The sequence below is a fragment of the Coffea arabica genome, chromosome 5e (assembly GCF_036785885.1).
Source record: "Coffea arabica cultivar ET-39 chromosome 5e, Coffea Arabica ET-39 HiFi, whole genome shotgun sequence".
Taxonomy (NCBI): Eukaryota; Viridiplantae; Streptophyta; class Magnoliopsida; order Gentianales; family Rubiaceae; genus Coffea; species Coffea arabica.
Window position 1 is genome coordinate 51,476,052 of NC_092318.1, and position 10,995 is coordinate 51,487,046.

General features: G+C 37.0%; 2 protein-coding genes across 2 annotated transcripts; one reads left to right on the forward strand and one right to left on the reverse strand.

Annotated features, from left to right (window-relative positions):
* The first annotated feature begins 1,172 nt into the window (after positions 1 to 1,172).
* On the forward strand, positions 1,173 to 6,409 carry LOC113687999 (probable bifunctional methylthioribulose-1-phosphate dehydratase/enolase-phosphatase E1 1). Its single transcript, XM_027205576.2, has 12 exons — positions 1,173 to 1,490; positions 1,688 to 1,824; positions 2,572 to 2,667; positions 2,826 to 2,945; positions 3,432 to 3,521; positions 4,195 to 4,377; positions 4,478 to 4,633; positions 4,857 to 5,006; positions 5,141 to 5,242; positions 5,553 to 5,662; positions 5,761 to 5,879; positions 6,136 to 6,409. The coding sequence occupies exons 1-12, from the start codon at positions 1,247 to 1,249 to the stop codon at positions 6,225 to 6,227; spliced, it is 1,599 nt and encodes a 532-aa protein (XP_027061377.1). The 5' UTR covers positions 1,173 to 1,246; the 3' UTR covers positions 6,228 to 6,409.
* A 2,594-nt stretch (positions 6,410 to 9,003) lies between these two features.
* Positions 9,004 to 10,151, reverse strand: LOC113688000 (VQ motif-containing protein 4-like). The gene has a single exon (XM_027205577.2). It carries the CDS (start codon positions 9,838 to 9,840, stop codon positions 9,145 to 9,147), a length of 696 nt encoding a protein of 231 aa, XP_027061378.1. The 5' UTR covers positions 9,841 to 10,151; the 3' UTR covers positions 9,004 to 9,144.
* Between the last annotated feature and the right edge of the window lie 844 nt (positions 10,152 to 10,995).

The window sequence follows — 10,995 nt, forward strand, 5'->3', positions numbered from 1 at the left end:
GCCTTCGGCAATCGGAAGTAAAATTAGGCGACAAAAGAATAGAGCTCGAATTTTAGTCCAAGTGCTGGATCGATGATCTGTAGTACAAGCCGTTGTTGTCATAACCGGAAACGTCTTTTTAAAATTTTAGGAAAAAAATAAAATAAATCTTATCTATATTAAACAGAGTGTATTACCATTTGATCCATAATATATGTATAAAAGTTGAATTTCAAATTTAAATTTTATATAGTTATCATTCATTTAAAATTGACGGTATATACACTATCCATACACTGTTAGTTTAGAAAAAAATAATTCAAAAAATATAATGACATGATTTCAGAATCTTTTTAATTCATTCTTTTTTTTTTTTTGAATAAGTTGGAGATCTTGAATCCAAGACTTCGTAATTACAATCTCTCTCACCATACATGATATGATAATTGAATATGTATACAAAGAAAATATAGTGATACTCTTATGGATTTGCCATGCTAAAACTAAATTAATATGGTAAACCGTCTCCTGGCAATCAAAATAAATAAAACAGTGGGGGTGCTAGTTTACTACGATCCTAAAAATGCTATTGGGCGGATTTAAATCAGTACAATACTATCAAAGACTGGTTGAGTTTTTTTTTTTCTTCTTTTATGATATTGCAAGAAACTCAACGATGGGAGAAGAGTAATATAAGCAAATTACCACTCAATAAATATTATAACTAAATCTACAAGTACATATGGTGAGACTTGAATTCAGAATTTTTAATTTTAGTTAAGTCTAGGTAAGGCCAAAAATATATAGAAAAAAAAATCAAGATATCACTGCTTAATTAATGTGTGTATCCGTCTAATTCTAGTGATTATAAAGAAAACCATTTGCGTATATGGAAATTTGGACCAATTAATACCCAAACGTTCCTTCGTTTAATTTACCAAAGCTTGGGGATTTACCTTTCCAAGAAAAAATAAACCTAACCAAGAAAGTCAAAATCAAAAATCAAAGATGAGGTTTGAACAATTTAATGACGCATTTAACAAAAAATAAATAAATGCGTCAAAATTTAATGCCACACCTATAATGAAGCTCGGACCTTAGGATAATAAACATACAGATGACGTGGCCCAATCATCTGCCAGACTTCACTGTGCTTCGCCAAATTTAATAATCACCCCTCCACTAAATAGACAGAATACTTCTGACTGAAAAAAAAAGAAGAAAGAAAGAAAGACCACTATCGACCAAAGATTCTAGTACTAAAGCAATGGCTGCAGCTTTAGTGACCCCATTAGCATTAAACGGAGCTGTAAAAATGGCGAATTCAGCTATTACATCACAGGCATATCTTGAGGGCTCTAGAGTCAAAGAAACAAAGGCCTTGATTGCAGAGCTCTGCCGCCACTTTTACAATCTGGGTTGGGTTTCTGGAACTGGTGGCAGCATCACCATTAAAGTCCATGATGATTCCGTCCCTAAACCACAACAGCTCATTGTCATGTCCCCTTCAGGTGCAGCAGAGTCCTGTTTTTATCCAATATTTGGGTTTATGAAGCATGAAATTTTTGTGGGTTCTAAATAAAGCCCACAATAATCATATTTGTATGTTAAAGATACGATTTTTATGGGTTTAAGCTTCTTGTTTTTTCTCCCCTCCTTGATTTTTATTTGGTGGTTTGTTCATGTTGGTTTTGGGTTGTTTTGATAGGTGTTCAGAAGGAAAGAATGATGGAGGAGGATATGTATTTGTTATCCCCAGAAGGGTCTATTTTGTCTGCGCCATTGGCAAAGCCTTACCCCCATAAGCCTCCTAAATGCTCTGATTGTGGTCCTCTTTTCTTGAAGGTATGAATATTACTGATTCTCAGCTGTGGCATCGGTTAGCTATATGGATTTAAAGTTGAGTATTTAAATGTAAGGGAGTTGTATTCTTTTCTTTTTTTTTTAATCAGGCTTCTGGTCTTACCTTCTGTTTCTATGTCCTAATGCAGAGTACAATTGTAGCTCCACCAAAAAAAAAAAAAAAAAAAAATTGTAAACCAGTTAGACCGGGGGGAAAAAAGAATACAACTCTGTTTTTTTTGGGGTGGAGCTACAATAGTACTCTGTATTAGGACATAGAAACAGAAGGTAACACCAGAAGCCTGATATCTAACATATATCACAATAAATCAACAAACTGCTACTGATTACAACTCTGCTAGTCTTCCATAGTAGATAAAGTGCATATAATTGGAATATTAGTAGTCATCACAACCTTTGCTTTTTCTCCGTGCTTACATGTAATTTTGTGAGTCCTTGGTTGCCATTTATTTTCTTTTTTTTTTTCTCCTTTTTTTGGGTGCTTAAGAAGTGTTAAAACTTTGGTTCTGGTAGGAGATAAACCTTTATGCTGTTATTCACATGGGTATTGTGAAGAATTGTTTAGCTTTTTGGTTAAAGAGCTTCTACCAACCTCATTTCAACCATTGATGGCATCCTAATCAATGAGTGCTGTAAATTGACGGCTTTGTTTCTGGAATATGCTACTTTTTTTTTCAGCCTTTTATCATTTTTTTTTTTAAAGAAGAACACATCTTGTGGTTTTTCCAGGCATATGATATGCGAAATGCTGGAGCTGTAATCCATAGTCATGGAATGGAATCATGTCTTGTGACGATGATCAATCCATTTTCAAAAGAATTTCGGGTAAAAATATTATTTCGTCATCCTCTCTGATCACAGAGCTATTCAATCTTACATCAGCATTTATTGTCTTTGTTAGTCCTGTTAGAACTAGTCTTAGTGCTTTGTTTCCTCTGATACTATTTACATATTTTTCTAACTTTTTCCATGTTATTATACAGATTACTCACATGGAAATGATCAAAGGAATTCAAGGACATGGTTATTATGATGAACTGGTTGTCCCAATCATTGAGAACACAGCCCATGAGAGGGAGCTCACAGATTCTCTTGCAGAAGCCGTATGCTCTCTTTATTTCTTTATATTCTTTAACCCCCATTTTCTGGTATTTAGTTGTATAGCAGTTGCCCCTTCATTGCTGACTCATGGCTGCATACATGTACATACAGTGTTGCAGAAAGATTTTTTTTTTTTTAAACAGAAAGGTGTGGCGTTTTATGATGGCACTTGAGGAAAAGTTATATAGATGGAGATGTTTTCATTACAATGCATATGTGTTGGAACCATATTGGTAAAAATAGTTTGCTCATTCAGAATTAAGTTTCAATTCACTGCAGAACTTGGTATTGAAAATTATAAATAGCTGTTTTATTATGCTAGCATTGAATTTCTTTTGCATTGTTTTTTAGGTGTTTTAGATCTATAGTGTATGTCTTTATAGTTTACAACTTGTGTCGTTCCTGCTTCCATTGATTAATAGTGTAAAACTCTTACTATTCTATCAATTCAGTAACTGTACTTTCTTGTTAATTTTGATGTTAACTAGATTAAAGCGTACCCCAAAACAACGGCTGTGCTAGTGCGAAACCATGGAATCTATGTATGGGGAGATAATTGGATCAGTGCTAAAACCCAGGTTTGTATTGTGCAATGCGGATATAATCTTCGTGGACCTCACTCTATTTGTACTTAATTGCAGTCAAGACTTTTAATCTAATTATTGCTTCTCTTTGTTTAGTTTCATATTTTAATAGCTGTCTCATCATTACATAAATGACTCTGCTTTTAGCATGTATCATGATTTTTCATGATGTAAATTTTGTTTGTGAAATGTTAAGAGATAAGAGAGAAAGGCATGTGAGATTGCAGGTTAAAGTTTGGAAAATGGAAATACGCAATTATGCTGCTGAAGCTGCAAGATTGAACCCTCTGTTTTCTTATTCAGAGTCTCGCCAGCATAGATGAATAAATATACTTGGAAATAAGAAGTAAAATAGCTAGAAGTAAAGCAGTTGCTTATGGGCGGAGCATATTTTTTGAGTTGCGAATATTCAGATAGTGATTCTTGGGAATTTATGTAGGAGACATTCTGATATGATAATATTCTTCATTTATAGCATATGTGCTGCATTATCACATCTTAGATAAACATTTCTGTTGTGTCCTTTGAATTGGTTGAACGCTATGTCATATAGATGTTGTTTGCACTAGTCACTTGTGCTTACATGGGTGAACTTACCTGGGCTTTCCATGGCAATGCATCAATACTGTTCCTTTCAGCGGTTCTGAATTCAAACTTGATCTTGTAGGCTGAGTGTTACCACTATCTGTTTGACGCTGCAATTAAACTTCACCAATTAGGATTGGATTGGTCAACTCCTAGCCATGGTCCTATTCACAGTGTAAATGGGGCTCTGGGGAACGTTCGGAGTGCAAACACCCCAGTAAAGGCAAGAAAAGTGGCTTCAGATAATGGCATTGAGCCATTAAGAGTAAGTTTATCAACTATTTGCATATCTTAAATGGACTGTGAGTCCATGGTAATAGGGTTTACCATCGCAACTCTTGAATTTGGGTCTTAATATGCTGCAGCGCTGCATTGTTCTGGACATTGAGGGGACCACTACACCGATATCATTTGTCACAGATGTTCTCTTCCCATATGCTCGTGAGAGTGTAGGGAAGCATTTAGATGCAACATATGACACAGAAGAGACAAAAGATGATATTAAGTTACTGCGAGCTCAAGTAGGTTGACAATTCATGCAACTGTGTAACTGTGTTTAAAGGATATGGTACTCTTTTGAGATATTATGCTTTGCTAAAGCATGCCATCCAAAATGTTTTCCCTCTATGATCTTCTGCTGAACAACAATTTCTTAATAGAAGTCTTGGCAGTGAGAGGTCCACATTATGTGCCTGTTGGTGCTGTTATCAGGAATTGCTTCCTCACTCAGCATTGTCCTAGCAGGTACAAGAAGATTTAGAAAAGGGCATTGTTGGTGCTGTTCCTATCCCCGACGATGATGCAGGGAAGCAGGAGGTAATTGCAGCTTTGGTTGCCAATGTGGAGGCAATGATTAAAGCTGACAGGAAGATCACCGCTTTAAAGCAATTACAGGTGAGTGGAGAGATAATTTGAGATCAGTTTCACCATGCCCACCTTCTCCCCATATTTTACATTAATCTCAAATCTGAAAGTAAAATGATTATCTTGAGACCAACTTGTAGACTTGGCTAACATTTAATATCCAGGGTCACGTATGGCGCACTGGATTTGACAATAACGAGTTAGAAGCAATTGTTTTTGATGATGTACCTGAAGCTCTTGAGAGGTGGCATGCTTTAGGCATCAAGGTTACTTCCCCGGTTCTCTATTTTGCCTTAGTTTTTAACCTCTTGAGATTGTTCTAGCTACTTCAATCTTCACTCACAGTACCTACAAAAGTGCAAAATTAGTTAAACAATAATTGTCTATCCCTATTATACTGCTTTAAACAATCATCTAAGGTTGGAAAGAAGAATATGTTGCTTGTATACTTGCATTTGGATTGTTACACTTTCTGATCATTCTAATCCTCTATTTGGAAATCACTGGTAGATTAATCTGGTTATTGATTCCTATTATTGCCTAAAATGAGCATAATAACCTTTTCGCATGCCTCAGGTATACATATATTCCAGTGGAAGCAGATTGGCACAGAGACTTTTATTCGGTAACACGAATTACGGGGACCTGCGAAAGTACTTGTGCGGTTATTTTGACACTACTGTGGGGTAAACATATGCCTGCCAAACGCTTTTTCGATTCAATTGCTGTTCGTTTTATCTTTATTTGAAAGCTGTCTGATTTGCATCTCCTGTTCTTGATGCAGAAACAAGAGGGAAACAAAAAGTTACCTTGAAATTACAGAGTCAGTCGGAGTAGATAAACCTTCTGAGATTTTGTTCGTTACTGATGTCTATCAAGAAGCGACAGCTGCCAAAGCAGCAGGTACTTTTTGCTTCTAGTATCTATTTGGGATCATTTGATACTTTTTTTTTGTTGTAAAAAAAAGATAAATTTAGAATTTCTTCCTACACAAACAAAAGAACGCACAAATAGCAAATTTAAAATTTGCTGCATTGGACATCAAGAACAGCTGGATGTTTGCACAGTTGCACAAAGACGTGCATGTCCGCACAACAAAACAAGAAACTGAGATTCTTAGGCTTTTTGCTGCACTGTTTTGATTAAGCTTTTGTATCAGGTTTGAACGTGATAATATCTATCCGGCCAGGAAATGGACCTCTTCCAGAGAATCATGGGTTCAGGACGGTGAAGTCATTTTCAGAAATATAAGATGGATTATAAAATTTCTGTAATAAGGTTGGAGGTGATCGAATGTGTTCTCCAGGATAATCTTCTCATTCTGAAGCGAAGTTATGATGTAGACATTTTTGCTTCAGGGGCTTGCAGCTTAAATCTGGGTTTATGATCGTCTTAAGTTATCATGAATAAAGCTGTCAGAATTAAGCAAGAAATTGAATTTCCTAACATCCCTTGTACACAAGTGCAGATCGATAAAAGTTACAATACTATCTCTATTTTAGGATTCATCTTACAAAAAGTCAAAATCAAGAAACAGACTACATCGAATATTATTTCAGATAGTGTGTTTGGATTGTAAGTTATTTGAAATATTTTTACTGTAGCACTTTTTGTGATGTGATGTATGTGAGATAAAAAAGTAATTGGGAAGATAAAAAGGTGTATTGGAAATTGTAATGGTGATGTCAGCAAATATATTTGGCCAAATAATTGGCTGTCATGCATCATAAGCACAATTTTTAATAAATGTATTATTTTTTTTCAATTAACATTTTATCTCGGATACATTAGATCCAAAATTTTCAGGTGATATTTTATTATAGTAGGCATCCGATAAAATCGATAATGTCCTTGTTAGTGTGCTTCATGTCTAGGATTCGCTACATCAAGTCAATAACAGAAATGAATACTGTCGTCAAGAAAAAGGGGAAAACGGGAAGGGGCATTGAAAAAGAGTCGCATTTTCTCCGCTTTTAGTAAACTAATTATGGTTTGTTTTACTTCTTTCTCAAGCATCATGGCATCCCCCACTTTCTTCCCCATCTTCCATCCCATGTGTTCTCATATGTCACCCTACAGCTGGTCTCCGCCTGAGTCAAAAGACATATCACTAACATGGTACCTATAATTTAAACAGGAAAATCGAGCTTGTGCGCCTGTCGCTTCAACCATCAATATCTTTTCTTTTCCTTTCTTCTCTTTTCTTTATATCTTTTTTTTCCGACAATCATAATAATTATATAATCTATTCTATCCTAATTTACAGAAAGGGAGTGGCTAAGGAGACTTATGTGTTAGGAACCAGTAGGTATATAGACCTACCAAGATCAAGAGAGTGCTATAATATCACATTTAAATTTTTTTTGTTACAGGTGGGATTTGAATCCTTCACCTACAGCCCAAAGAAGAACTGAACTTAAGTCCCTCGCTAATGGCCACTAAGCTGAACTTAAGTCCCTCCTGGTGATCACTGAGCGAAGCTCGGTGGTTTCTTTTCTTTATATCAAACACAACAAATGCAGCCCCAAATCAAAAAGTTGAACAAAAAGTAGAAAGTAGAAACAAATTGACTCTTTACCATTTGTGACTTCAGTTGAGCTCTGCCTTCCCTTCCCTTTCACTTTCCAAATGTCATCCTGGAGAAAAGGTAATTACTGACAGTTTAAAAAAAAGTGAAGCCAATTTTTTCTAGCAGCAAGCATTTAATAGTTTGATTTGCACTATGTAACCTCACTTGTCAATTCTTCAAAAGAACATAATGAATTCCTTGGAATTGCTTCTCTTAAATAGAATAGGCTGGTCTTGACGTTATCAGATAGATGAATGATGTAATAATAAAATATCTGCAGAAGTGGGGCCATTCCTAGAGCTTAATACCTCAATTAACTTCCAAACTCCCAGAAGATGCCTTGTGGCCAATCTTGTACCATACATCCAATCATATGGGGCAAAACAGATTCTACTAATTGCAAGTTTTTAGCCTATCTTGGGAAATATCTATCATAGGGTGTGTGAAATTGACTCTCTAGCAAGATGGGACCCCTTAGGCCTTTGTCCCTCCTTTTTTTTTTCATAATACACACTGGATTTCATTTCAGGGACCTGTATAGATTTTCTCCAGTTGTATGTATATGTATATCCTCACACAGTAAAAAGGGTACTACTGTTGGCCCAGTGAAAGCAGCACAGAAACTCTTGCATCTCCCTCACTTCTAATCATATCATACTCACAAGTCGTAAATCACAATCCATGCCACCCTCCTTACCTGCTCACTTTCTGCACGAGGCTTACAATTTTTTTTCCCCACTAACTCGAGAGAGTTCGAGTGGGATTTAAATGAAAACCCTTCAGGATTCTGAAATTTTAACTTTAGTCACTAGATCAAACCAAACGCTCCTCCCCGATACTCAAGAAGGTTTACAAGTTAGTGCACATAGCTGAAAACATTATCCGAGGATTCCTGTGTGTTAAGTACTAATTTGGACATAAAACCTTTTTATCGAACATTGGATGATACGGTGGTACTACCAAGTTTCGTTACAAGTCCAAAGTCCCACTACAATGCTTATAGTCTGTCTCTACTTTACAAGTTTTTTGGGAGTGGATATATGCCTGTACAAAATGTGGCATTTGGGGCATTTATCTTTGATGTGATAGTGTTTAGAAGAGTATAAGAATCTGAATTTGATCCTGCCCATTAACATAATTTACCAATGGTCTAGCGCATATATGCGAAGAATATGAATTTGATCCTTTCCATTATGATTTTCCTGATGAAAGCCTGTAACAGCATACGTCAACTGCCTTTTTCTTGGTTGGAAAATTTTAACAGTTTGTAACACCAGAATGGTTTTAATTTAGCCTACTATTTACACCAAAAAAAAAAAAATGCTGCCGTGCAACCAATGTTGGTAATATAACCAAACAAAAAATTATTATCTCAGAAGATGGATCATCCTAGCAATTTACTCAGTTCGAGAGAGAAATTAAAGAAGGTAAGTAGTGAACAGAGGAAAAGAAGAAAGATGAAAGCAACGAAAATGAGGTGCCTTTCCTTTCTTGTCTCGAGACAATGGAAGAAGAGAGATCAAATTGTACATTTGGAAGCAATGGTCGATCTCTGTCTACCTGTTTCTTTACACCCCTAACCATTTTCAACGATATTGTTCAAGAAGAAGAGCCTGATACTCGAGGTGAAGTGACAGGAAACAGGGGCAACAACTGGGGTGGCTCAGAATCTCTAGTAGTTGTTCTTGGAGATGGATGCAAATAAAATTTCTTTTCAGCTATGGCTTTTTCCTCTTCCGATGAATTTCCCATTGAAGGAGAAGACTTGTTAAAGGGGTCTTCATTCAAGGGTGTGACGGGGCTGAGAACAAGCGAGGGAAAATCAAGAATACTTGGGGACAAGATCTCAGGCTTTCGCGGGGAAAAGCTTGTGGGATTATTTTGAGGAAAACCAGAGATCAGAGGGCTGATCATGAGGCCATTCTTGAGCGAATTCCTTCTTTCATAAAGCTTAAACCCTTGTTTCTTCTGCCCCGTCCTGATAGGGGGGATGCTGCAGCCTCTGTTGGTGGCGGTTGTATTGGTGGTGGTGGGAAGTGGATCTGGTTTTGAGGCTTGTTTAGCAGTCTCTGATGATCCGGTCAGCATCTGAACTACTTGCTTGAATGTTGTGGTGTCCGCTTGAACAAAAGTCGTAGGATATGGATTGGGTTCAGATCTAGAAACAGGTTTTGGGGTGACTGGAGGAGTCGGGACTTGGAGTGATCCATTGCTGTTGGTGCAACTCCCATTGCTGTTTGGGGAGTTAGTGGGAGAAGGGTTCTCTCTGTCTTGAGGTTTAGAGGCACTTTCCATTGAATATGGCGAAAACTATCACAACCCTCTTCTGGACTCCGGAGAGCCAAAAAATAAAGAAAAGGCTAAAAGGGGAGAGAGGAGAAGATGAGAAGAGAAACTCTTTGAGGTTGGTTTGGGTGGAGAAGAAGAGATGAATGAGTGAAAAACAAGGCTTCGGCAAGAATGGGATTGCTTATTTGCTTTTGTTTTGTTGTGCACTTGAGGTCTAAGATCCACACTTTCTCTCTCCCTTCCCAAACCCCTTCTCTCTCTCTCCCTCTCTCTCTCTCTCTCTCTCGACTTATTTTCTTCTGCGTCTTTCTTTATCTCTCTCATTTGTTTTCTTGGTTTTTTTTTTCTTTTGTATATTTTGGCTTTTGGTGGTGGGGTTAGAGGGATTGATTGGCTACCGAGGGAAAAAAAATGCAGCCCAACGGTCTTTAAGATAAGAAGAAGAAGAAAAGGGTGAATGTGAAATGAGGGGGCATTGGCTTAGTTTGGAATTTTGGGGCATCGGCATCATCATCAACATCATCATCACTCAATTCAATTGGCCTTGAATTGAATGAAGAAGCTTTTTGAGCTTTTGCCCCTCGTGCTTATTTGCTTATATTCTGCCCACCTCTTATTGCTTTTTTGGCTCTTTGGGTGGGAATTTTTTCAATTTCAATTTCAACACAACTGACTTACACGCATATTTGAGCATTGACTTCAGAGCCTGACCTGCACAGACTGTGGGGTGTGTGTCTGTTTGATTGGGATCGGAGATGTTAACCTTTGATCAGTAAATAGTTGTAGTAGTCGTAGCAGCTGTACGTAACAATACCAATTCCTCCGCGCATCGAGCGCGTGAGCTGTATGTGCCGCCCTTGAACCAAATGATGAGAAATCACATCCATGCCATGGACGACCCTACTACCTACTGCTCTCTCTTCCTCATTTTTTTTTATATATATATATAATCCACATGTATTCACGTCCATTTTACGATTTGCGATTAATTCTGTTCGAAATGAAATCGAATCGAACCCTTTATATAGGATGTAACTATCTCAACATTGTTCTTTTCATTTCAATGGATTTCGAATCCGAAACCTCATAGTTAAGAGATATAAGCTCCTTCCGCTTGCTCACTGATCTCTCTTCACACCCTCTCTTTCTAACTATTAGTTA